The sequence below is a fragment of the Plectropomus leopardus genome, chromosome 18 (genome assembly GCF_026936395.1).
Source record: "Plectropomus leopardus strain MGB_pleo_1.0 chromosome 18, ASM2693639v1, whole genome shotgun sequence".
Classification (NCBI taxonomy): domain Eukaryota; kingdom Metazoa; phylum Chordata; class Actinopteri; order Perciformes; family Serranidae; genus Plectropomus; species Plectropomus leopardus.
Genome location: NC_142193.1, coordinates 27504071 through 27532047, shown reverse-complemented (window position 1 = coordinate 27532047; position 27977 = coordinate 27504071). Strand labels below are relative to the sequence as shown.

General features: G+C 38.5%; 3 protein-coding genes across 8 annotated transcripts in view; 2 read left to right on the top strand and 1 right to left on the bottom strand.

Moving 5' to 3' along the window:
* Positions 1–238: 238 nt before the first annotated feature.
* st13 (ST13 Hsp70 interacting protein) lies at positions 239–7718 on the bottom strand. Its single transcript, XM_042504142.2, has 13 exons — positions 7560–7718; positions 7030–7169; positions 5133–5181; positions 4939–5029; positions 4553–4626; positions 4399–4465; positions 4204–4288; positions 4003–4113; positions 3416–3518; positions 3031–3147; positions 2271–2310; positions 1804–1892; positions 239–904 (listed from the first exon to the last, which is right to left on the bottom strand). Exons 2-13 carry the CDS (start codon positions 7137–7139, stop codon positions 770–772), a joined length of 1071 nt encoding a protein of 356 aa, XP_042360076.2. The 5' UTR covers positions 7140–7169; positions 7560–7718; the 3' UTR covers positions 239–769.
* Positions 5876–19630, top strand: xpnpep3 (X-prolyl aminopeptidase 3, mitochondrial). 3 transcript variants are annotated; one of them, XM_088069147.1, is made up of 13 exons: positions 5876–5997; positions 6245–6323; positions 8724–8840; positions 9927–10049; positions 11192–11379; positions 12322–12541; positions 12683–12867; positions 13424–13486; positions 14087–14200; positions 14334–14419; positions 15083–15266; positions 17315–17435; positions 18053–19630. In XM_088069147.1, the coding sequence occupies exons 3-13, from the start codon at positions 8771–8773 to the stop codon at positions 18217–18219; spliced, it is 1521 nt and encodes a 506-aa protein (XP_087925273.1). In that variant the 5' UTR covers positions 5876–5997; positions 6245–6323; positions 8724–8770; the 3' UTR covers positions 18220–19630. The 3 variants fall into 3 exon arrangements, with proteins under 3 accessions (XP_087925273.1, XP_042361020.2, XP_087925272.1); XM_042505086.2 differs by lacking the exons at positions 5876–5997; positions 6245–6323 and adding an exon at positions 8477–8631; XM_088069146.1 differs by lacking the exons at positions 5876–5997; positions 6245–6323 and having other exon boundaries at positions 8714–8840.
* Positions 19631–20660: 1030 nt separating this feature from the next.
* ep300b (EP300 lysine acetyltransferase b) overlaps positions 20661–27977 on the top strand; it is a 42037-nt gene continuing 34720 nt past the window's right edge. For 2 of the 4 annotated variants that reach the window (XM_042504907.2, XM_042504906.2), the window contains exons 1-2: positions 20662–22613; positions 25704–26305. In XM_042504907.2, the coding sequence (XP_042360841.2) occupies positions 22520–22613; positions 25704–26305 (696 nt within the window). In that variant the 5' untranslated portion in view covers positions 20662–22519. Of the gene's footprint in view, positions 22614–25703; positions 26306–27977 lie in introns of all 4 variants that reach the window. The other 2 variants (XM_042504905.2, XM_042504908.2) reach the window with 2 other exon arrangements.

The window sequence follows — 27977 nt, the reverse complement described above, 5'->3', positions numbered from 1 at the left end:
CCCAGCAATGTTTTGGTTGTAAAACTTGAAAATCTAACATGTCAGAGAGCCAGAGGTTTGAATTGGATGTTTATGTACTTAAAAATAAAACAATCTGAATAAGTTTTCTTGGTTAAAAAGATGAGAAACAGCAGTAAAAAGTTGTTTTTGTGAGCCGTCATTCTGTAAAATCAGTCTAGTTTGTAAAGGATGCAGTGTAAAAGTAACAGAATTGAACTAGAAATGAATGTCAAACCTGTTTTGCAGCAACATAAGTTTTATTATTGTGATTTTTTTTCAACAGGGTCAGACATCAAGATCAGTGATTTCTTTTTTTGCATTTTTAATAACCGATCTGATAACAAAAAGCGCTGACAGTTGTGAGTGAGAGTTCGGCTCTGTTCGGAGAAAGAAAAGACCGGAAGCTAAACCATCACCACGTATTAAATGGCTGTAAAAATATTTTTGCGCTGGCGTCTTAATGCGGGAGCTCCCAGTTTAGCTTTTCCAGATACAGGTTAAGAAATGTCAACCTGCGGTTTAGTAAAGTCCCAGCTGAGACGAGTCAGGCGAAGTTGTCACGCCTGACTCCTAACCATCGGGTGGCTTAGTCGGGACGCTGCTAAGTTCTAAGTACATTTAAAAAGTTGCCCCACGTTCTCTACACGACACCAAATAACCCGCTCCCCGTTTGATCTGCACACAGTGGAATAATTGTTGAAAAGCGTTGTGGCTCTCCAGATTGTTTCACCACGTATCCACTCTCCGCTCGTCTTTGGTCCTCTCCTCTCTACGGCTGTGGTGAAGCTCCAAATTTGGTACTCAGCTTGGTGACCAGGGCCATGATTTTGGGGTTGTTCTGGTACTTGGCGATGTTGGCCGGGTTTTGTGCCACATCTTGGAAGGCAACCATCACCTCGGGGTCCTGGAGATTAATAAGAAGTGCAAACAGGGTTATTTTTTATTCACATGGTGCATTTCAAAATCCGTTTTAAAGACTGAAACGAAAAGTACATTTATAAGTTCTAATGAGTGTAAAAGTCTACGGCTCCGTTTCTCTCCTCAGCTCCATATCGTACTGTGTTATTGATAAATCAGTTATTTTTATCAATCCCAATGGATCAAATCCCCATAATAATAATAATAAACACTATTTATACAGCACCTTTAATATAAGAAATGTAACACAAAGTGTTTTGCCATAAAAAACAGGCCAGCAAGGCAATACAGCATAAAAGGCCATTTAAAAACAGTTTAAAACAAAAATTTAAATTATTAGATAAAATCATAAACATATAAGTGTCTGTGAGAGCACACTGGCTGTTGTGTGTAGACAGGACCAAATAATTATTTAAAAAAAAAAAATTAAGAAAATTAAAAAAGAAAAACTAAAATTAAATTAAAAAAGAAAGTTACCAATAAATAACTAAAAAGTGCTGCAAAAAACTAAAAAAAAAAAGGTTTTTTTTAAAATATATTGTATCATTTTTTTCTGTAACATAAATTTACTATAAAATAATTATAATTATATAGTTTTCTTGACATTTTGTCTTGTTGGATTATTTCAAGTGCTCTTCCACTATTTTTATTACAATTTTTAGGTAAAATGTTTTGGGATTTTGGGGACATTTCTTGCCTTTTTCCCCATGTTTTCAAAAGAAATCAAACCAATTTTCTCAGTTTTTAAAAGGTCATATAGCTTGTAAAAGGCGTCTGAACGCCCTATAAGGAAACTGATGTGGGTCCAGATTTTAAAGGGTTAAGATCTGAATGACATAAGTAATGGGACGTGGCAGTGAATGTGGTGGGATGTGTCTGAGTCACCTTCAATGCGTTGAGCACCTCTGGATCCTTCAGGAGGTCACCGAGACCAGGTATGCCAGGAGGGGCTCCGCCTGGGAATCCAGCGGGTCCTGCAGAAAAACGCCGACTCATCAGCTGCAGCAGCAACGTTACCTGCACTTACAGCTGCCGTCACATCTGTCCGATGAATTAATGATGAATCCCAACAGCACGGAGAGACACGCTGCTGCATGGAGCTGTGAGTATGATGCTCAAATGAAACTAAATAAAAAACTTAAAATTAATATTAACCTGTAACTCGTAAAGACTTGAGACTAACAATCATCCGTTGTGCAAAACTATGAAGCTGATGGATAACAAAGTGTGTAAATGAGTAGTAGTTATTTTCCACTGGGTATTTTCTTTTTGTTTGCATTTCCTATAAGTAACATGTGGACTCTTCCTCTGATCCCATCATGCAATGAGGCGGCTTGTTTTTCTTCTCCTACCTGGGAAGAATCCTCCTCCAAACTGCCGAGCTTCCTCCTCCTGTTGAGACAGAAGACTGAGGTGAGTTCATCACTGCTTTCAGTAGGTTTTTTTCTGATGTTCAGGCTGCAGATACAGAAAAGCACTCAGCCATTACTGCTTTAAACAGCCTGGGCACTCTGTGAGAGACTTGTGCTGTGTTTATTGTGATACTCTTGTGTGTTTATATCCCGTCTTTGCTGTTCTGAGTGTTAATATGTAAAAACTGAAAAAATCCTCTATTGAAGATAATGTGAATCTGAATCAGACTTGATGTAGACTCACTCCCATAACTGTCATAGTTTGCCTTGTGCATATTTATCTAAGTTATGTCTCTGGTGTTAATTTTTTTTATGATTTATTTAATTTTGTTGATTTGACTTTGCTGACATGGTTGGCAAGTTCAATCTGTAATAGAGGAGGAGGGAATGGTTTTGTATTGTTATTTTTTTTCTTAAATCTGAAAATGAAAAATTATTTTTTAAAAAAAAGAATGAATGTGCTGCGTGAATTTAAACTGCAAACGCTGTCAAATCAACCTCATTCCTTAAAAAATAAAAATAAATAATCGTCCATTTTCGCTGCTTAGTATTCCCGTTCAGCAGTTTGAAAAAAATATGTTGACATGTAAATTAAACACACACACACACACACACACACACACACACACACACACACACACACACACAGTCCTGGTGTGTAGAGGCCTTCAGTCAAACAGAGACGGTCACAGTAACTCACCCTCTGAGCCCGCGCATGCTCCTCTCTGGCTTTCTTTATCCGGTCTTGTTTCTCCCTCACCGCCTTCTCTTCTCTCTTGCGCTCGTATTTGCGTCTGTGCTCCATGATTTTGTTGGCCTGAAAAGCAAAAAAGGGATAAAAAGATGAGAATAACAAACTGCAAACTCACAGCTGGGAGCATCAGCTTTCTGAGTCTGCCTTCAGGGGCCTCTGTAGCTCCTCTCTGATCAGACTTTATCTGCATCAGGATCATGTGAACACTGAAACGGATCACACCAGATTCTGAGCGTGCGCGCATTAACATAACATCTGAATTACAGTCGCTACAAACAGATTTTAACAGCGGAACAGTGTTTTAAATTTCCTCTGTTCGCCGACGGTATACCTTAGGCTGAACCTCCTTCAGTAACGCACTGGCGTCCTCGTCATAGTCCAGTTTGCAGGCTGTGGCCAGATCCCTGGCTGCCTCCTCCCAGTGTCCCAGCAGCCTGCAGCACAGCACACACACACACACACACACACGCACACACACACACACACACACACACGGCAGTCAACAAAATGTAGTCTCATCAGATGGCAGAAAAATTGCATGAATTCACTGACAATTGAGGACTCAGTTCACCCGTCCTCAAACATACGTCATATAACACCCTTTAAACTAACAGCGAGCTCGCAGGTTCATCAAATTTCGTGCTGTGAGATCAGCCTAACAAAATCTCATTTGAAATCTTTGTCAGACTGTGATATCACCAAAAACATGTTGAAAATCTCTTTAAAAAAGGTGCTCATCGTGTGAATGGTTTCGTTTCATGCTGGACTCTCATTGGCTGGCTTGTACGTGTGTTGTGGCTGTCACATTGTGAGAATCTGGTCCTTCAGCACAGTCAAGATTTTAGTTCAGGTCGTCTAAAATCATCTGTTTGCGCCTCAGAGTGCAGATTAGCGTAAAGCTGTAAAATGGAAACGTACCTGTGAGCTTTTCCCCTCCACTTGTACGGCTGTGCAGAGTCTGGGTTGATGCTGATGGCTCTGTCGCAGTCTCTTATGGCTGCGTTGGGTTTCTTCATCTGGATAAAGACGCTAACACAAAGAGGACAACAGATTATGACCATTCTTAACAGGAGTGGACAAAAAGACAGCCCTTAAATATCTGTTGTTTTGAGGACTCACCTTGCCCTCTTGGCGTACATGATGGCTACGCAGGGGTTCAGCTTGATGGCTTCAGTAAAAAGATCCAGAGCTTTCTGCAGATCTCCTGCAAGAGAAAACAAGATCATAAATATAATTTAATTTGGAGTGCCTTTTTTCCTTATCAATACAGAAACTGCACGCACGGCTCAGTCTGTGAACGGAGTACCAACCCACCTTCTCCCAGAGCGTCAATAGCCGCCATCTTCTTCTCACTGGCCTGGTCCATCATCTCCTCTGTGACCTGAGGGAACGATAGCACCAGCTTAGTTATATTCCACAGCGCGAGTTTTTATTTAAGTAAATGTTTGCATGATAATCAATATTTTACCTCAATGTTTTCATACTCTCCCATCTCCTGCGGTTCATCGGCGTCAGGTTCGATCACTCCCTCTGTGTCAATTTCTGAAAAAGATCCAACATTTACACGAGCTCTTGTTGGGACACACGAACAATATCCCTTATTTTGAAAAGCACAGTAAGAGAATAGCTTTTGTTAGCTATGCTGCAAAATTATGGAATACATTTTCTTTTTTATTATCCCCCCTCACTCTTTTTCTTTACTTTCTTTTTTGTTACTTATTTTCAGATGATTTTCATGTAACGTTTTAATAATTTCTTACTTATTTTGGGGCAATTTTTGTCCTCTTTCCGTGTTTTTAAAAGAAACCAGGCCAATTTGCTCAGATCGCAAAGGGTTACGTAAATGTTGCGTACCTATATCACTCTCCTCGCTCTCGGAGAGTACGGGAGGCTCTGGTTCGGGAGGTGGAGCTGATGTAGGAGGAGGACCGCAGGGACAGCCACCCTACAAGTCAGAGAGAACTTTGTTTACATCATGATGAGACAAGTGTGGAAAAAAACATCAGAAGTTTTCAATAACTGGCATAATGATAATCTGAATGTGTCACCTGGCACGACTCTTTTTTCTTGGGTGGTGGAGGAATAGTTGCACCCATGCTGCAGGATAAAATTATGGAGAACAATTCAGCGAGGAACAACAGAACCCTTATTTTTCAGGCATTTTGTTTGCTGAGTAGGCCAAAACAGATATTTCTATGTGGTTATTTCGTCTATGAACATTTTCTTGATAAAATATCCCAATAAATGTACTTAATATCACAGAAAATACATGCATCAATATAACAATACAACGATACTGTGACAGGGTTAAGGTTAGTCCCCTTTCCTTGTTGCCTTTTCACCAATCTCAATTATATATGTTTCCTCAATCTCTATCTCTATACATCTGAATTTCCCTTTTGGAGATTACTAAGGCCTTTAGATTTATTCGTATTTAGTATGCCTTTCTTTTATTAGGTCTATAAATTAACAACCAATAGTTTTCCAGAATATGTAGTAATGTTTTAAAATCTTTTGTCTAATCAACAGATCCTAAATATGGTCACAACATATTATAACAGGAGAAACTGGTCAGTAAATTACTCCGATTTACTGCTAATCAACTGGTTAGGTATTGTTCTCTTTAATTAAAACTGGCTAATTGTTTCAGCTCTACTCTATTTAAGTTTGTAGTTCACTTGATGGCAGGAAAAATAAACCACATTAAGCTTTTCACACACAAACATTAACTTTTTAATCCAATTTTTCCTGTTTCATCATTTCGGCGCTTTTATTTTGAAGCCATCTAAGCGGAAACATTATTACGGCACGAACGTCTGAGGAAAAATGGAGGGAAACACCGAAATGACTGTTTGCACTGAAGTTTCTACGTGTTTCTTGATGAAATCAGCACCGGGCTGGCATGGGAACAAGGTGCGGTATGTTTAAACGTGTTTTCTTTGTTTCTGGGTGTGTGGTTTTAACTAACGTTGCGATAAATCCGTGAAAATTTAAGTGTATCGCTGTAGCAGCGTTCATGCTAATGCTAGCTGCTGACGTACACCGCTAACGTAAACATCAGTTACGCTTATTTTACTCATGTAAATGGTGGTGTATTTATAAGCTTTATGTTTATGTTTAACTTATGTGGGCTGATTTCATTAATTTGTGTGTGTTTCAGCTTTTCCGGTGTTTTGGAAGTTGTGTTTTGGATATGGTCATGATGGTTCTCGCGGGTCCTTAAAAATCATCCATCAGTGGTAAAGTATGACCTTAATTCGCATTAAATTCCCTTAATCAATCTTTCAAATGGCTTTAAAGTCTTAAGACATTGGAGATAGGATTTTTTATGACATTGCATTGCAAAGGCTCAAAATCATTTTTCATTTTTTTATGTTACAATAAATATTTAAAAAATAAAATCAAATTCCCCTAACCTTGAGTAATTTATGCTGGTAAATGGTTTATTTTTTATTCAATATTGGCTTCTGTTAAATCGGTCATAAATTTCATTCCAAGTGGTATTAAAAAGTCTTTAAGAGTTAAATCCCCTTTTTCTTAAGCTGCATGAACCCTGTATGAGGGATACGGTGACGAAAAGCAAAATAAAATCCGTTTAAAACCATCATTACACGCGCCCACGCCCTTTGGGGCATGGTTTGTAATAGTCTGTACTAGGAGGTGGGCGGAACTGAGCACGTGGTAACAGCAGTCTGTTTGAAACATGATCTATGTACTGTGGTGTTGTAATGTAATCACTTAAAAAGAATTAACTACATCATTTACTCCACATTATGAGGAATGCTTGTTTGTTTTTCTGAGAATAAATCAGACAGTAACCTCTTTTACATAACTATTCTGCACTTTAGTGTAATAATAACAGAATAAATTCGCCATGAATCCATTTTGCATAATAACATTCACAGTGCATTTGCAGTTTGGATAGACAGTTATAAGTGGACTGACCCCTGCAGCCAGGTCCGGAAGAAACCCATCTCTGGAAGGTGCAGGATCTCGGGACTGGACTCGCACATGTTCACGAAGCCCTTTAATTCTGTCACTTTTGCTGGGTCCATGTTGCCCTGTCACGTCCAGCACACCGTGCGCTGCATGTGTTGGGAAAAACAGAGAGAAAAACGGGGAACAACTTAGTAAAGTGTGGCTTTGTTTACGTACGTGCTCATCAGTTAACGTCAAGCGATAAGCTAGTCATGCTAACGCGAAGAGGCTGAATGAGTGCGCGCTTCAACCTCACTTTAATCACTTAACATTCAAAAATCAGGATTTAGCAATAAAGAGGAAGTGCTAAAATGGTATTGAAGGCAACAGTGATGGTCGCAAACCAGAAGTTTCTGGAAATGTGCATCCGTCCGTGACGCGATAACTGTTTGACGCATGATAACGTCGTTAGCTATGTTAGCTGCAATACGGGCCGTGAATAACGAAACACACTACGGAACTGCAGCTGTTACAGTTAGTGATCGATGTTAGAGCACCTGATCGATGATGTACGCCGATCACACCCGTGAAGAGAACCCGCAGAGGACGGTTTCGGGGGATTTTGTCGCCACAACAGAGCGTCAGTGGTGGTGGCGTCGCTCCTGTGTTTTCATTCAGGCGAGCTGTCGGACAGACTGACGCAGCAGCGCGGCTATAATACTTCCTGGGTTCGGACTGTCAGGCAGCATTAAAGCTGCACATAATCAACATGTTCGCTTGGGGGCCACTTTTGCAATAATTACTGGAGGCCAGGGGTCAGTTGCAGCAGCTCCATACATGCTCCAAAGATTTTAGGATATTTTGCGGATTTTAGGAAATTTCAAAGATTTTTGGATGTGTTAAGGATTGTAGGACATTTCTCAGATTTTAGGATGTCTCGTCTATAAATAATAATATACTATTATAATTAAACTTTGATAAAACATTTATTGATACTAGTGCTTGCATAAACCTGTAGCCTCACAGAACAATTTGATCAGTGAAATTTGCTGTGAAGTGTAGGCTTATCGTAACTACAGCGATCCCTGATAGCCTGTGTTCAGGGAACAAACGTATTTAAATCTTATTCGTATCCCACTGTGGCATGAGGGTTTTGCTCCCTGAATTTGAGCTTCCAGGAAATATACATTATATATATATATATATATATATATATATATATATATATATATATATATATATATATATATATATATACACACGCACACAGACACACACAGTAATAGACAATTAACACTAGTGTGAATATATAAGTTATGATATGGATAATGTGTGTTTAGTGTGTACAATACATAACTGCCTAATGCTACATTAAATTATAATAAAATATAATATAATGTTAAAAATGATTTTTTTAAAAATTTTTAAAGAAGCGTTTGGCCCTGACCATGGTAGCAAAGGGGCGTGATCATGGGCAGGCATCTCCGCCTGACGGGCAAAACGCAGGGCACGAAGTTCTCATGCTCTTGAAATGAACACAGTTAGCTAACACGAGAGCATCGAGCTCGCGAGGCTAAAACTGTCAACCAAAGACAGATTTAACTATTATATGACATCATTTTAACGTCGGTAAGTGTAAACAACAGACTGTCACGTGTCTACGTAAATATACAGCGTTGGTTGACCACTTTACTAAACTGGCTGTCCCCTCATGTCCACAGCGGGACGACATGCTGTGACTGGTCGGTGTCCTCCAGCTGCAGCAACAATGTTGCCCTCGACCAGCAGCTTGGTCCGGTCTGCTGTCCGGCTGCTGCCGCGGAGAAGCTGGAGCCGAGGTGAGTCCAGATACGTTTGTTTGTAACGTTAGTACGATTCTAACGTACTTTTACTTTGTTTGTGTATTTTATATTTTCGCCACATTGTACTCCAAACAACACATTTCAGAGCTAAATATTATCCGTTTCTCCACTTTATTTACAAGAAATGTAGGGACTGTTCATTATTTATGAGAGAGGTGGGGGTTGTGTGAAAAGGGGGAGAAATGTCAATTTTTTTAAGCACTCGGGAGAGACTTATGTGTTTTTATTTTGGCTCAGGGGAGGGGTATTCAACTATAAATGGCTTTATTTTTATTCTGTTTATCCTATTTTATATTGCAAACACTTTTTCTTTAAATATGCCAAAGTGGAGTACCCCAGGAATGAGTCCCAAAACCTGTTAACATTTTTGCACCTGCGGTTCACTTGTCTCAAAGTCATTTGTTTTTTTGAATAGGTCTTTGGTAGGGGTTGACAGATTATCGGCCTGGATGATTATTGGGGCTGATATTTGGCATTTTGCAGATTATCTGTATCTGTGTTTTATTTAAATGATCACAGATTAAATTAATTAATTTAAAAAGTGTAAAGAAAGTGTCAACATGGGAAGAACTTTTACTCTGTTAAACCACAGGGAGCTACTTTTATTTATTCATTTTAATTTTTATTTAATTTTTATTTTGCTGGAAACCTAAAAGTAAATTATATTTACTAGGAACAAAATAAAGAAATATACATTTTTTACCATCAATTGTTGACACTGTTTCCATGCTTTCTGCCGTTTCTGTTGCTCTGAAACGTCATGCAAACATCATTATCATCAAAACTTTCCACCTGAAATAACGATTTTGGAGAGCCGCTCATGTGCTTGTAACTCGTAAAGATGATATTTCTTAGAAGCACACGAAGGTAGCACATATTTGCTGGTGACTTCATGTGGAGAAATAAACTTGTCATCTTTGGCATTTCTATGCTGTAATATCTTATCAGGTGACATATCTGAGATAAAGCTAAAATCATCCAGTTGTGAAGCTCTGCTTTGTAAAACATGTTTTGTTATTTTTTTAACCATCTGTGCTGTCTGTGTTGTGTTTCTGTCTGTAGGATGTATTTGGTGCCCGTGCAGAAACATTTCTGTGAAACCCGGAGATTTAAAACCAAAGACAGTTCCACCTCGGTACCTGGGCCAGCCCAGCCCTTTCACTCATCCACACCTCCTCAAACATGGTGAGTACTGCTCACGATGAATGCTGGAGCAGTGCATTTACAGATTTCATTTATTTTAAGGGTTTTCTTTGATCCTTAAAAAGTCATTCATCTGAAAATAAGGCTGTAATTCATATTAAAATGTCTAACATCAGTATTTCAGAAGTCTTAAACTTGCCAAAGACTTGGGATGTACGATTTTATGAATCATGTTTTCTGATTTTGCATTGTAAAATCCTTAATTAATTAAAATTTAGAGAGTGCTTCTCAGATTAACCCTTCAAACCTGAGCTAATTGGCTTGATTTTTTTTTTTTTAAATGTGAGAGAAAGACAATGAGCTACTTAACAAGAGAAGTCCCAAAAAATTAACAAGAAAGCTGTGAAAAATCACAAGAAAATTACATTTAAAAAGCAAAAATTTAAAAGTAAACTACAAAAAGAACCAAGAAAATTACCCTAAGAAAGTGTGAAAGATAAAATGATTTTTTTTTTCAGTAACTTTACTTTTAATATGTATTTATAAGAAAACAGTTTTCTGGACAGTTTCCTTTTTTTGGAGAATGTCTAATAATCTCCCCTCAGCTAATTTTCAAGTCACTTTCTTGTAACTTTTTTCTTTTGCAATTTTTCCAGAATTTCTTGCCAAGTTGCTCATTGCCTTTTCCTCATGTTTTCAGAACATATCAAACTGATTTTCCCAGGTTTCCCAGGTTTAAATGCTTGTGAAAGGCGTCTGAACGCAACAAAATAGATGTCAATTTACTTTTTTAAAAGGATTAAAGACACAAAAAAACTATACAATACTATAAATATTTTGGGAAAATTCTCCCCAACCCTAAGTAATTGATGTAGGTATTTTTTCTTGCATGTGTTTTGTAAAATTTGTCTTAAGTTTCATTCTGTCTGGCATCAATAAAGTCATAAAAACGCTTAGATTCCACTTGCCTTAAACTGTAGGAACTCTGTATTTAGGGTTTTGGGATTCATACTCTGGTGACACAGTAACCGTAGTAGATCACAGACAACTCAAGGCTCTTGTGGTTTACACATTTTAGTTCAGTCATCACTCTACACTGCATGTGACATGAAGAAATAATAAAAATACATGAAGGAAATAGGATGAAACACTGAAACACCGTGTGTGTGATCTCTGCTGCTCAGGTGAGGTGACCCCAGGCCTCAGCCAGACCGAGTACGAGCTCCGCAGACACCGGCTGGCCTCACTTATCGAGGCCCAGTCAGACCGGCTGGGACCCTCCACCCCCTCCAGCACCCATGTGGTCGTCGTTTTGTCCCATCCGACCCGCTACATGACCAACGACATCCCTTATCCCTTCCACCAGAACCAGGTGCATGTTTACCCTCAAGCTGTATTTCTTTATATGCAGTTTTTTTTTCAATTGTGCTTTTTATTGTTACTTTAAGAAAAATAATGTTTACGGAAACTTCATCTGACAAGTAGAATTACATGTACATATCATAATATATGACAAGATAGTAAAAGTATATATGAACACAAATTATTTATAAACAAGAAGGAAAATAAAACTAAAAAAATTAACTAAGTGAATAAACAACATACATCCATACAGATCACCTACATATGCACCTGTGATCCCACCCTCACATTAGTTTTTATATACAGTGTACATAGTGTACAAGGCGACTTTAAGACACAATTTTTAAAGAGTAAATCGAAAAAAAAAGTAAAATAGAAATAATTTAATGATAAATAAATATAATAAATCATATTTAATAGGAATAAATAATTTAAATGAACCCCTCCTCCAAATAATTTAATATATAAATAATGAGAATAATAATAAATACAATTAAAATAATAATCATATATAACAACAATGAATATGTATGTAAAAATAATAATAAATTGTTGTTCAATATATATAAATAAATCCAAAAACTAATCTAAAATATATTAAATATTGTACAACATTAGGATATTTAGGGGCACCCAGTGGCTCAGTTGGTGGGGCGGGCGTCCCATGTGCAAAGGCTGCATCCTTGCGGCAGCAGCTTCAGGTTTGATTCTGGCCTTGGCCCTTTGCTGCATGTCGTCCCCTCTCTCTCCCCCTTTCACACTTAAACTATTGTATTACATGGAGGCAAAAAGCCCCCAAAAGTCATCTTAAAAAACAAATAAATTAACATGAATGTTAGTACTAGCATACTTACACACAAGGAAATATGAATGTCTTTTACTTTGCAGTCTTATGTTTTTAATTTGTTGTGAATTGTTTTCATTAATTAACCTGGAGCTAAATGTTCCTCAGGATTTTCTCTACCTCAGTGGCATCCTCGAGCCTGACAGCGCCCTGGTCCTTTATGGTAAAAGGCGACCAGACCAGGCCATCTTGTTCGTTCCCCGCAGAGACCCTGGGAGAGAGCTGTGGGACGGGCCCCGGTCAGGAAAGGACGGGGCGGCTGCTCTGACCGGCATAGAGAGAGTTCATAGCACAGAAGAACTGGGTCTTGTGCTTAAGAGCCTTAAAGGTGAGAGAGCCACAGTTTGTTATATATAATAAAGGGTTAATGTCTAATAACTTTTCATTTAGGGGTTGACATTTGACTGCTAACTGATTAGGACTTTAACTTCACTGCTGCCATTATCTGTCTGCTCCGATCCTCGGTCAGGTAATGTGCTGTGGTACGACAGCTCTCAGCCAGCCCACCCTCGCCTCCACCAGGCTCACGTGGGTCCCGTGTTGGAGGCGGGGCCGATGCCGCACTCTGTCAGGCCCCTCATACACTCTCTTCGGGCCCTCAAGAGCTCAGCAGAGGTGGCGCTCATGCAGGAGGCAGGTCACATCACAGCACAGGTTGGTGTTTAGCTGATTTCATAATAACTTATGATTATCATTAAATTCTGGAAACAAGGGCAACGTTTTTTTTTTTTAGTTGTTTGTGTTTCAATTCTCTTTTTATTGAGTTATGACAAGGTCCAAACAGATAGTCCTCCTACTGCTCAGTAGGCTTATTTCTCCAAGCCTTCTGTAATCACAGATCCATCAGGAGATGCTACAAAAGTGCATTCAAGTGGAAAAATACAGAAGACAAAAAGGACCAATTAAGTACAAATAAGTACAGATATGAACCGAGAAAAACAATTTTTAAAAAGGGAAAAATGAACTTCATAAATATTAAGGGGAATGTTAGGGTTTGAATATCATTTAAAAAAGAAAAATCACTTTAAATAAATGAAGAATGCACAGGTGTAAAATGCTCCATCCACCTTTCCCATCGTTTTAAAAACTTCCTGTTGTAGTCTAATATCAAAACGGCATTGGATTTATTGTGTTATGTCACAGTGTCTCTTTACGCCTTTTGAGATGGATGCACAGTGATGTCACTCTAACTCAAATTCTTATCTTTCAGGCATTTAGGAGGACGATGGCTCTGTCCCAAGGAGACGTGGATGAAGCTGTGCTCTTTGCTAAGGTACTTAATATATTTATTGTTAAGTGTAGGTAAGATATTTTTTGTCTTCATCATAATGGAATCTCCAATAGTTAATGCATATAATCAATAACTAATTGTCTTATCATGATGTCAGTTTATCAACATAATATTTTTATGTACAGACAATAAGTATCAGTTATTTGTTAACAGCTAACAGCTTTTAGAGTTTAGGGATTACAGAAACAGAGTATATCGCTGTTTTCATAGAAATTACACATTATTATACCATAATGGGGTTTTTAATACATAGTTAAAGTTTAGGCTTAAACTTTTAAACCCTGAGAAAGAAATTGGTTTGATCTTTTTCAAAAAACATTGGAAAAAAGGCAATCAGCAACATGGCATGAAATGTGCTGCAAACTGCCAAGAAATTCAATGATCTAGAAAATCATTTAGAAAAAAACTTAAATGTATTTTAAATTTTTTTTTACTCATGTCTTGCTAGTTTGAGGATTATTTCTTCTTAAGCTGCTCGTGGCCTTTCTCCCATGTCTTTGAAAGAAATCTAGCCAATTTGCTCAGGTTTCAAAGTGTTTTAAAAAAACAAAACAAAACAAAAATGTTCTGTTATTATTCCAGTTTGATTTTGAGAATCGGATCCATGGCGCCAACTTCCTGGCCTATCCCCCTGTTGTTGCTGGAGGGAACCGAGCCAATACTCTGCACTACATAAACAACAACCAGATTATCAAGGTACGGGAGGTGTTGAATGTGCAAACAGATCTGTCCTGTCACATAAGGTGCATCTGCATTAAGTATTCTGGTGGTTACGTGAGTTAAATACTGACTGAAAGCTTGAATGACTGATGATACTTTCTTCTCTCAGGATGGTGAAATGGTGCTGCTTGATGGTGGTTGTGAATACTTTGGGTACGTCAGTGACATCACTCGAACTTGGCCAGTGAATGGAAAGTAAGTTAGCAGTAAGCTGTGCTGCTTAAAGAATTATAATGTTAGTAAAGAACAATGTGTTTGTGCATTTTTATAAAGACTTATAACATGCGCTGGAAATTCTTCACTTTGATTATTTTTTTAATTTTTGCTTGAAACTTTATTTTTGTTGAATGTTACTCTCAGACCCCCACCCCCACCCCCCTCCACACACACACACATCATTTTTTAAATTTTGATTTTCCATACTGTCAAATACATCTTTTAGCAGTTGTGTAACACATATATAATTATATCTTAATACGTATTAAAAGACAGAGAGATTCAAAAATGCATCCAATAAAAAAAAAAAAGATGCTCCTCGTGTTTTAAAATATGGTAATCTATACAAAACGAAGTATAATAATTACAATAAATGCTAAATATAAGAAGTATTTAAAAGACAAGAAATAAGTGAATCATTTATACAGGCTGAGAATTTGCATGGACCACAAAAATTAGTCATTCACTTAATCATGTGATATGACGACAATTCATCAAGACTTTTCTCTGTTTTTGGATTCCTCATTCACTGTGGAGGCATGTGAGAAAAACAACTTTTCCTCACAAATTCAATCCACAAATGATCGTGTGGAGGTAAATAATTCCTCCAACTGTCTGCTGATTCTGCGTCCCTCCTGCCAGGTTCAGCCCTGCACAGGCTGAGCTGTACGAAGCCGTCCTGGAGGTCCAGCGCTCCTGTTTGTCTCTGTGCTCCCCGGGTGTCAGTCTGGATCACATCTACAGCACCATGCTGGCTCTGTTGGGACGACAGCTCCGGCAGCTGGGCGTCATCAAGTCCAGCACCACTGATGCTGATGCACTGAAGGTAATAATGAGAGAAACAGACGTAGAGTGAATTCTGGCTGGTGGACATTTCGGTGCTTTTTTCCCTCATGAGGAGCACTCTGGTATTTGGAAAAACAAAGTTGCTGCAGGTAGAATTTCTCAAGATGAGTTTCAAATTATTTTCACTAAAAGTTGTTTTACACATTTAAATATTCAGCTGCTCCCTTTGAATCCTGGAACGACATCATTTTCCTTGTGCTGCTTTCAGGTGTCTTTCACAAGTATTTAAACCTTTGAACACTGAGCAGATATCCTTCAAAAACATGGGGGGAAAGGCAGTGAGCAACTTGGTAAGAAATGTTCTTCAAATTGCAAGAAATTAGAACATTTAGAAAAATCTCTTTAAAGAGTAGGGAGGGGACTGTGTAGGGAAAAAAGAAAAAAGCTAGAGAAAAGCCTTTTTTAAATTATTATTATGACGTTCAAATTTTGTTATTATTAGTTTAATTATTTATTTTTGCTAATTTTCAAATAATATTCTTGTACTGTTCACTCATTCACTTAAAAACTGTATAGGGGAAAAGGAAAAAAAAGCTAGGGAAAACTACATTTAAAATGATCACAATTACATATTTAAAATTATGTTACAGAATTATCATAATTTTCAAGTACATGTTCCTGGTCATTTTCTTGTTTTTTTATGTTTAATCATTTTTTAAACTTTTTTTAAAAATATCATTTTCAAGTAATTTTCTTCTACTGTTTGCTAATGCTTGCAAATTTTCGGATCAGTTGTTTGTTGTTGCTTAGTCCCTTCTTTCCATGTTTTAAAAGAAATCACGCCAACTTGCTTAAGTTTCAAAGTGTTAAGTTAAGATCAATAAAGGGTCTCTAACAAAGACACCCAAGATCATATTTCCCTCTGTTATTAACATGCATTCTGATTACAGACTCATGCAAACAGAATTTTGTATTTTTACATTGCCAAAGTAAACTGAAATCTAGCTCTGCCTGTTGAACGTCAGTAAACCGCACCAGAAGGGGACATAATATTAGATTATCGCCATTACCATGTAAGCTGGGCATTTGAATTTAAACATTTTTGGTGGAGTTTACTTGTGTCCTCAGTAGTGGTTTTGCGGTAAGGAAATAGCCGTGAGCTCCTCTGGCCAATGTAAATTATGAAATTACCAAATTACAGCCTCTATGAAATGCAATATGTTCAGTAAATTTTGTATAATGAGGTATTCCTTTTGTGCTGTGGTTCTTTCCAGAGAAGTAAAACAAGAAGGCCAAACCAAAGCTGGCTGTAAATTTATTCAGCTGGTCTTTTTAAAAAAAAAAAAAAAAAAGAAAATAAAAACACAAAAGAAGTCCTGGAGCATGTTCAATCTGAAAACGGTGTGCATCGTTTCGCTGCAGTTGCGGGTTTGAACAAAATGTGTCCTCTAAACAGTGTGTAACAGGCTGTGAGGGTTATTTTCAGCAGTGATGTTTATATAAACCCCGCTGATTAAAATGGCAGAACGGATCCAACCAAGTCTTTTAAATGTGTCCACTGCAGCTTGGTGTAAGCAACAAATGAAGACAATAGAAGCCGATGTCCAAAGCGAATGTTTTTAACAGAATAAGCCGCCTCTGATTTGCTGATTTGCTCTGATTTTCCATTAATATTTTTCTACGTTTTGTTGGGGCTGAATGAGCCCCTCGAAAGCCTGTCGCCTTGTCTTTTGCCTTAAACACAAATGAAATCCAGGCTCTCCAAAACTGTGAAAAATGAGGAGGAATTACATTAAAAAAGCCTTTTTTTGTAATGGTTAAATTATTCTTTAAGAGACAGGCAGTAAAACAGAGTTTTTTCACACAGCTGGTAAATACAGGTGTATTTAGTCAGACATGACAAAATGTACCTGTATGAGAAATCATTTGGTTTTTTTAGCATTATAATGTGAACATATTCTGGTGGAAATATAAATACAAGCATTAGCCTGAGCGTAAAAGGTTCTCTTTAAGGTCTGGGACTGCTGCTAGACGACAGCAAACTTTGATACAACTTCTGAAAACTTCATTTTTTTATGCTCATCCCAGGCTGCACGGCGGTTCTGCCCCCACCACGTTGGCCATTACCTGGGCATGGACGTCCACGACACTCCTGAGCTGTCCCGCTCACAGCCTCTACAGCCAGGGATGGCCATCACCATCGAACCAGGTATATGCTAATTAGCCTTTTGAATATGCTGTTACCACGGTTCCTGCAGATCCTTAAAGAGTCTTAAAAGGCATTAAATTAATTCTACAAATAAGGCCTTAATTGACATTAAAATGTTAAAAATCGATCTTTCAAGAGTATGGATCATTTTGTTAGATGGTTGCATTGTAAAACCTAAAAAAAGATAATATCTCATTTTTACATAATTTACACACCTCTTACATTTACACGCAGATCAGGATGTAAGAAGAGTTTTTTGTTTTTTCCCCAGAATTTGAAATAGATCGTCTGACTTTTTAACTTGACCAAAAATGTCATGCTTTATGTTAAACATTTGGGTAAAATTGTCCCTGACCCTAAATCATTTCTGTCAGTTCAAGCTCTGTTTTTATTCTCCTTCATTTTTGGTTATCTTGAAATTGGTCTTGACTTAGATTTCGAGTGGCATTAAAAATGTCTTTTAAAAGACTTCAGTCTAGCTTACCTTAATCTGAAGGGACCCTGTGTTACAGTTTTGATTTTGTTTGGTCGTATCATCATCAATCTGGGTGAAATCATGTTAGAAAAATCCGAAACTGCTTTCATACATTTCTAAATTTCTCCTTTTATTGTCACAGGTTTGTACATATGCGAAGACAATGTCCAGGTGCCGGAGCGTTTCCGCGGCCTGGGCATCAGGATAGAGGACGATGTGGTCATCCGGGACAAGGGAGGCCCTCTGATTCTGTCCTGTGGTGCACCAAAGACCATCGCTGATGTAGAGAAGGCCTGCGCCCAGAGATAGGACAGGGAGAGACAGACGAGTGACCAGTGGAGCATCGATGGCAGGCAGTGTGCTGTGACATCATCAGGCTGAGGGCCCAGGTACATGAAAGGTGGGAGCACACAGAAAGACTCTGGTTTTAGTCTCAGCGAGGCCTCAAAAATGTAGAAATCTGGCGTTAAAGATCATAGATTTTGTGGACACTGTTTATGTCTACCTAAATATTTAAAGAAACTTTCATGTTTGTTGTCTTCATCAGTGAATAATTATGAAGAGCTCATCAAGAGGTGGGTTCAGTTGAGCGTGAAGGGGTTACGGTTTAGTTTTGGAGCACCGCAACTGATGTAGTCCTCAAAAATTTATTTAAACATCAGGGTTACAACAAAACCACACGGAGACCAATCTTGATCATGCATAATATATCCATCTAGTGTTGTGATGGTGCTATCAGTGTATGAAATCTGATGCTGAACTATAAATAAAAAGCCACGAAACAACAGTTAACCCTTTGAAACCTAGGCAAACTGGCTTAATATCTTTCAAAAACATGGGAAAACGGCAGTGAGCAACTTCAGAGGAAATGGCCCAGAAATAAGTGAGATTTTTGTAAAATAAATAAATAAAAATTACTTAAAAATGAGCACTAAATAAATCCTCCCCTCTGAAAATTATAAGAAAAATAAGTAAAAGTACAAAAAAGAACTAAAAACATTGTAATAATTCTATAAATAGAAATATATATATATATATATATATAATTATGATCATTTTAAATATAGTTTTTTGTTGTTTTTTAAAAAATAATTTTCTACATTTACTACTTTCTTGCAATTTGTGGGACATTTCTTGCCATGCTTTGAAAAAAATATGCTCAGGGTTCAATGGTTTGATTTAAAAGTAATAATGATCCAGGTTTCAAAGGGTTAACATCAAGTATTCAGATGAAGACTCAATGGGAGCATTTTCATTCTCTGCTCCACACCATGTTCTTTACAAATGCCACCATGATGCCACACAAGGATATTATTGGTTGTTTGTAGTCACTCAAAAAAAATTTTTTTTTTTTTTTACATGCACACACTTTTATTTGTTTTTCACAATCAGAGAGAGCATAATTGCTCCTCAGCTCATGCTACAGTGCAGAAAATCAAAACACCAAAATGTTTAACATTCGCTCACTGAGCTGTAGAAAAATCCAGAGCATGTCCAATAAACACACCACAAGTGGAGAATAAAAATGTCTTAAACAGCTGCTCCTGATAAACCTGGAATGATGGTAATGGTTACACCAATACACTGAAAAAGCTTATAAAGTATTCACTGAAGAATTTGTGTTTTATTGTGTGTCTTTTCAGCAGACAAAATGTGATCTCTTTTAAAGAAAAAAGTGTTCATGTGTATTAAAAAGATCTTATCTAACTTTTAATGTAAATACATGTTTCTCTTTTTGCTTAGAAAACTTTTCTCTGCTCAAGCACAAATTTGAGTTATTTATACTTGCTAAAAAGGTTTTTAAAAATGCCAAAGCTTCTTGAAGTATAGAAAAATTGCCAAAAAGTTTTCAAAAATCATAAGAACATTTAAAGGGAAAAAAATGTCAAAAGGGTTTTTTTTTTTTTCAATCAACATTTTTTCCAGGCTCTGCCCCCCAATGTCTTCAAATCCTAGAAACGCCCTTGATTTCATGTGTCATTAATAATGTCATAGTAAATCTTGAATTCCACTTGCCTCGAGCTGTAGAAATTCTTATAAAGTATATTAAAAAAATAAAGCGCAAGTACCTCAAAATTCTACTTTTATATAATTCTTTAGAAAAAAAAGCCAAATATTTTACAAGAAAAAAATTACAAAAAGGTCTTTTTCAAAATTTGCTTAATGCCAGTTGTAAAGGGGAAAAAAAATATTGAAAAATGAAAAAAAATGAAAGGGAATTTTAAAAATAAGAAAAGAAAAAAAATAAAATTGCCAAAAAGTAGGGGAAAAAACAATTGTAGGAAAACAAAAAACGCACAAAAAATATTGAAAAACTTTTTTTTTATTTAATCGCCAAAACGTTTAATAAAAATGAATATATATAATTTTTTTCAAAGAGAAAAAGTCAGCTTTTTTGAAAAAAAAAAAAAAAAAAAATCGCCATTTCTTTTTTTCTGGGCTCACTTCCCAATGTCCTGAAATCTTAGTCTGAAGCTGCCGGAACTATGATAAAGTATATTAAAAAAGTACTTCTAAATTGTACTTTGTTTGAGTAAATGTCAGCTGTTTTCCACCACTGGCCGTAACTTCTGTCTCTGCTGTCTGACTGAGGAAGACAAACATGGAGCGTCACTGTCTCCTACAGATTGAAATCGGCGCCTGCCGACTGAGCACGGAACCGGTTTCCGGACAATCCCGAACACCTACGAAGACAACCTCCCCTCTTCTTCCCTTCCTCCCTCCCTCCTCCCCTTCACGCCTAATGTTGCTGTACCTCCAACCCTCCCCCCGTATCAGAGGAGTAGAAACAACAAGCCGCCATTTTGTTTGTGCGGACAGACCGTCAGAAACAGGAGGAGATAACCGAGAGAAGGAGCGACTCCGGCAACCGACGGCGGCCACCCCGGGAACCACCGGGGCGAAGAAAGAGGGTCCGTGATACCGAGAGAGAGAGAAAGCAGCTCCGAAAAGATAAGACGTCAGCGGAGGGAAACCGAGTCGGTGATATTTATGCGTGCATGAGAAGGAAATACTCCGAAAAATCCAAGGAAGGGGGTGTTTTGCGGAGCGGAGACAGAGAGGAGAGGCGGAAGAGGGCTGTATATTATCATAACGAGGAAAAAAACTGCGAAAAAAGGGAAAACATCAACATGAAAAATCATTATGTGTCCGTCGCGGAGGAAGGAAAGAGTCCGCATAGACAATTATATAAATAAATTGCTGCCGGGCAGAAGGGAGAGGTGGAAAGAAAGACGGGTTTAAAGAGAAGGGGAAAATTGCCAGGATCAACACGAAGGGGGGCATTCTCCATCACAAAGAGTCAATGAGAGGATTTTGTCAGCCCAAAATATTTTAGGGGGGGTGGGGGGGGTGTCAACATTAGTGCCGATCTGAAGCTTTCCGCTTCCGAAATAGCCATAATTTCTGAGCGTCATTTTTATCACATTTTCGCCTGTCGCCGTAGCTGTGCTCCGGATTTTTTTTTGTCTTTTTCTCTTCACTTGAATTGCCAAGACATCATATAAACAGTGACTGACAGGTTTTGGAATATTTATCTTTTTTTATTATTATTATCTGCAAGCGAAAACCAGGAGGAGGAACCACAAGACAAGTAACCGTCCTCTGCAAAATAAAACTAATTGGATCAATCTTGACTGCCCGCTGATTGGCAATTAGCGCTGTGATTGCCCTCAAGAACTATACTGTCAAACAAGTCTGCAGCAGAATCGATTGCACAAGAAGCAGTGATTTTTGACAAGATTTTTTTAACAACCCTGCTGACTGCAATCGTGCAAAAAAGGGGGTTGCAACAACCAAATGTGCAATACGACTGTGCTCCTTTCTGACCCAGTGCCTTGCATGGTCACACACTAAGTGCACATTTTAGTCAGCATGCAAAGGAAAGTCATGCATGCATGTACACATCTGCAATATATTTTATCTGCAAGTGTGGGACTCTAAGTGTTTGCATCTTTCTGCAGAACTATTTATTCACTTAAGCCAATGCAAGTCTCAGTATTGCACTTGAGAGTTAATTGTATTTGAGATCTGCACACACCGGTTGACTGCTTTTTTGTGTGTGTGGAAAGGAATCGGTGGCAGCAGAAAGATGCCTGGTCAGGTGAGAGAAATGCAACCGAGGATCTCATAACTGTTGCACGAGAGATCAGCCTCCAGAAGTTAGCTTTGAGATTTTGGACCACAATTTTCCTTTTTTTTTTTCGCGACTCCTCGCTGGAGCTCCAGACCTGATAAACGGGATTTCTCCGCCGACAATGGCGCACAGGACTGAGTGCTGCACGGAGGACGGATCCTGGGACGATTTTTGTGTCGCAGAAGAGGCTACATGAGGTTGTCAGAGGGCCGCACGCTTGCCTTTTTTGCCGACTCCACCTTCCCACCTCCTCCTGTTCAAATCTGCGAAGAAACAAAATCTCCGACAGGGGAGGGGGACTGATATCTGCAGAGAGGGAGAGCTGTGAGGGAAAGAGTTCAACATTGCTCTCTTCTCCCCTACCGTCCCCCGAGCGGTGGGGGAAGCATTTCTTAAAGGGATAAGGAGACGCAAATAAAGGAAATACATTTGCCCTCCGTGGACCTACAGCTATTTTTTTAATTCGTCAAAAATATGGCCGATAATGTCCTGGAGTCCGGCCCGCCTTCAGCCAAGAGGCCCAAGCTGTCTTCTCCAGCTCTCTCGGTGTCTGCAAGTGATGGAAATGGTAAATATATCGCATGCATTAATAAGGAGATAAAACAAACTATTTTCACGTTTTGTGTGTGTTAAGTATCAGTCTTGGGAGCCCCCTGCATAGCAGCTTTAAGTTAATAGGTCTGACACAGAAGTGCTCCGTAACTTTTAAACATGAAATTAAGTGTAGCGTGTTTTAAAAAGTCTATACTGAAAAGTTTATGTCGCTAAAAAGAAAAAGTGGTGTAGAGCAGGCAGCAGGAGCAACTTTCCTGCAGGGATGTTTTGATGCGTTAGCCTCAACAGGCTAACTAGCTCCCAACTATAAGATCCACCTCCAAACAATGGAAGAGTCGAGTCACCCCAGTTTGCTTCAAGTTGTCTTACTACTTAAAAAGTTTATAAATTGGAAGTACAAGAGCACATACACATTAAACAACACGCTATATAAATATTGTGTGAAAGTATCGACTGAATATAGTTTCCTAAACAGCTTTACGAGAAAGTAACGGTAACCGAGCGTGCTAGCTAACTAGCTAGTCAGATAACCCCAACCGGACCGGCTCAGCTGAGTTTTGTAGCTGGCTAGCAAAGAAAAACAGTGATTTTTAATTTGTTAAACCTTTTTGAGAACCAGAGCAGCTTTTTGTAGATAATAACCCTCACCGGTGTTTCGAAAATAACGTTTCGTGTTATGAATTTCGTGTGTTTCACGTGTTAGCCGACTCTGTTTTTATTGAACTATTGTATCCCAGCTAGCTATTGTTCGGCACTTCATTAAAGTTGCGCAAACCGTAGATGACCAGCCGGAGATGTGTTTCTTTTTCACTTTTGACTGTGTTATATTGTTTAAATGAAAGGCCCAAATCGTCTCAGAAACCTCTTCTTTCGTGTCTTTTGTTCAGAGACTTTTTTGGTTTCTCAATTGCTTTCTCAATACCGACGAAACCCCATTCTTGTTCACGCTCCATTGTTTGGCTCCGGACGGTGACACCGCGCTGCACTTTTTGCAGTTTACTCTGCAAAACGATGTTATCCCAAGCAGATTATTCGAGTGTCTTTCACCTTGATTTTAAATCAAACTTTTATTGCAAATGCATTTACACATATTGAGCAAGAAGTTATAAACTCCTGGCATCACTGCCCCTTTCAGCATCCTGCTGTAACGAGACCCATAGATGACTTAGGTTGTAGTTTAGGTTGTTTTTAACTAGGAAATATCTAATCAACATACATAACATAACAATTATGTATCATAACATCACAAAAGAAAAAATAAAACTGTGCAAAAGTCTAAGGCCACCTTGAACTTTATTTTAGCAAGTTTATAATGATCATACATATTTATTTCTTAGCATTTTCTTAACTAAAATACAACCACAACACACAGGAGGTATGTATACAGTATTAAAAATGCAAACAATTTTCTAAAAAGGCTAAAATTGCAAGTATTTGCTCTTGGGTATTCAGTGTGAGTTGTGCAATAATAATCATCTGGTGTATTTTCACAAGGAGTCAACAGATATTTGTTTTTCGGGGCCAATATAGATTATTAGTAGTTAATCAGACCAATAACTAATATTTGGAACAGATATGCAGTTACAGTAAAAATGAAAATCTTTCTGTCAGTACTTAAAATTTAGAGTATCACAAACTCTAATGCAAAGCTTTGTATACATGCCTTTGGCAGATGTTTAATAAAAACAGAGACTGTCAACATCATACACAGCAAGATCCCAGCAACTTCTGTTTTAAAGTTAAGTGAAAATTTAAATAATAATAATAATTTAAATAGCCCCCTGAGGTTTTAAAAAGTAAAAGTTCCTCCCATGCTGACACTTTCTTTGCACTTTTTAAAATCATTAATTTAATGCTGCCTTGAAAAGTTATTTTGTTTGTCTTATTATGTGACATTGGTGTTTTAAGGGGTTATTGCAGATTCACCCAAGTACACAATAACAACTAAATAACTGATCGTAGCAGCGGTTGACCAGCAGCTCCTGTGTTCAGCGAGATAAAATCACTGTTTTTCTTACTGGAGTGTGGTGGCTTTGAAGAGAGCATAGATCAGGATCTCAGGTCGTTAATGGTCTTCCCGTCTGAGCAGGCTGTTTGACAGAAAAACCGAGCAGCAAAATGCTCTCAATAAATCATATATACTTGTAAACCTAAACTGATACTGTTTTTTATTCCCCTTTAGTTAGGACTTTTTTAGGTGGCTAAAATGCATTTTGTTACTGAAACCTCCGCAGCAGATCATTAATGCTTAGCTTCCATGTCGAACCCCAGGCATTTTCTCCAAACTGGAAGCGTGCTTATTGGCATCTACTGTGGGTACTGTATTACACCAACTATAGATAAGTACCCCATACAACCCCACTTCAAAAAATCTGAGCTATCCCTTTAATGTGAATTTCATGCTTGATGCATGTTTAATTTCCTACAGTATCTGGGCTCCTAATGCAGTAAATTGTCGCATTCATGTAGTCAAACACTGGCAAAGCATAACTACCAGGTAGCTTCATTTTTTTTGGGTGATGTTGGCTGCCAGAAGCCATCATAAATAAAATCAAAGATGTAAGTTATGTTTCTGAAGGGACAATTTGGTTTGCATCCATCAGAGTAGAGACATCCCTACCTTTTCTGTATTATCTGGATTAAAGTAGAAGTTTTTAATATATTTCACTTTTAAAATGATTTTCCTTAAATTTCCTCTCATCACAGCAGATATGACTTCTGATACTTTTTCTGTTTAATGCTTTTGCACCACATGACTGTAGATCCAATGCACACACCTACGAAGGTGCTGTAGTGTTTACCCCTCTGCGGCTTCTCACCCTGACCCGACTGCCTTCACTCTCCATGTTTGGCACCAAATCAAACCACAAACTGATGCCCAGGAGGAAATCCAGGCTGTGAGAAGCTGCTATTGCTCCACTGCCTGTCTAGCTCTGGGCACCAGATTAATGGTTGATAGTTTTTAAACTGTCAGAGTTGTACCACACTTAGATTATAGTTATCTTTAAAAAAAAAATGTGGGTGCATATAATAAAAAATTTCCTGAGCTGTGAATCTAATGTCAGTTTTTCTAGTTGTTAAATTTTTTTTATTGTGCGCCTAGACTTTGGTTCACTCTTTGACCTGGAGCACGACCTCCCAGACGAGCTCATCAGTTCCTCGGACCTCGGGCTGACCAACGGAGGGGATGTCAGCCAACTCCACACCAGCCTTGGCGGACTCGGAGGAGGGCTCGGTTTGGGTGGCCAGGATGCAGCTGCGAAACACAAACAGCTGTCTGAGCTCCTGCGCGCCGGAGCACCAGCACAGCAGGGTGGCCCCACTTCCAACAGCACGGCACCCGGGGCTTCCATGGGGATGATGGGGGGTGTCAGTGTCTCTGCTGGTGGACCTCAAGGCATGCCCCCGCAGGGCCAGCAGCAGCCTGGATTAATGCAGCAGGTCGGGATGGTCGGAGGGGTGTCAGCGCTCAACCGGGCAGCTGCCATGATGGGTGCCCAGAAGGGCAACACTGGACAGCAGCAGCAAGGCCTGATGGGGGGACAGGTGATGAATGGCTCACCAAGAATGGGTTACCCTGGCAGTGCAGGCATGGGGAACAATAGTAATCTGTTGGCGGAAACCCTACAGCAGCAGGGCGGTCAGCAAATGGGACCCGGGGGTCAGACAGGGATGAGACCGCAGCAACCCGGAGCACTGAGCAAGGTAAGCACACACACCCCAGCAGATACTCTGGTTTTTGGCCAGAAACTGACATCTCAGTAGCAAATATTGTATAGCAAATTATAAGTTTTGGTAAGAGACTGGCAAAAAAAAGTTGTATGGCTGAATCTCGTGCTGGCATGTAGCTTGCTTCAAATACTTGTACTCTTTTACATTACAAATAAGTTGCCCAATTAAATTTGCAAGTGCAATTTGTTTAATAAGGACAACATTTACACAAAAAATGCTTCTTTTTTTTTTATGTTATCAGTATGTCATAGCTCTCCCTCGAGTCGTGGCAACATGTATTGTTGATTTGAAAATTGAAAATTTGCCTTTGGCAGTAGGGTTCCCACAGGTCCTTAAAAAGTTTGTTAAACAGTAGTTTCAGTTTCACAGCATGAAACGCACACTCATGGTTTCAGTCCTGACAGACACTTTAGGCTGAACTGGAGTACTTTAGTTTCTCATGTGAGACTGCCAGAGACAAGTTCTCAAGAGCAGCTGCAGACATGAGTGTGGTTATGTTTTAGACTCAGAGCCGCATCAATGTTGGCTCTGTGGTATTGATGGTTAACCTCCTTGTTCGTCAATATGCCACAGGACAGTTTTGATTACATGTGTGATAACAGTGCTGCAGAATTGTGTAGCATAACCAGCAACTGTCTTTATATTATCACTGTGGCTGTGCTCCAGCAAAAACAGGATGTTTAAAGTAACGTCTTGTAGTTAAATTATGCATCACTGCAGCATGTGAGTTATCCGTGTTCATTGCAGAGGGAATTGTGTAGTTTAAGCAGTGATATCTTTTCAGATGTAGGTATATTTGATGTACTACTGTTAAAATAAAGACTATTTTCAAATCTGACTGATACCGAATAAGCTGAAAAAGCTCTAGACTGTATCTTAGATCATAGTTGGCAGTAACCTTGTTTCCAAAGCCCAAACACTGATGTTTTGTCCGTGTCTGTGGTATTAATTTATTGCGGAGAATAAAGTCAGAAGAAAAAGGAGCTAATATTGTAACTTACTAGTCACAATCGAAGCACATTATGAAAGACTAACTAACAGGCTCCATGTAGTTTCCCTGGCATGCTTTTTTCAGTTGCATAGTCGGAGCAACTTCAGAAAAAGTCCTGTGTATGTTTGTAGTTATAATGTAAGAATACAGTGTAACATCTCCTCTGTTTTCTTCTTTGAACACAAATCTTACCACATCATAATATTACATGACTGGTCCATTAATGCAAAAGAAAAAAAGAAGGTATATCACAGAAAGAGGCACAATATGAGGAGGTTAAATAATGAATATCCTGAATCAGTCTGATTCATATCCAGTGTCACTAATTCAGACATTTGTCAAGAGGTTTTCCAGAGTTATAGTATCCATGTGTTGTGTAATGATGTTATTGTGTGTGTGTGTGTGTGTGTGTGTGTGTGTGTGTGTGTGTACATATATATATATCAAAAGGTTTCTTCCATTTATGCAAAATCAGATGAGTCTTTCCATCTATATAATGTCCTATTCTTTCCAGAGTCACAACCTCAGATATTAGAGATTTCCACATGGAAATACAAGAAGGGTTGTGTTCGCCCCAACTCACCATAATGGCTTCTTTGAATGTTTGAATAAATAAATCATATAAATCATGCTCTCACAGATTCAAAATAATTG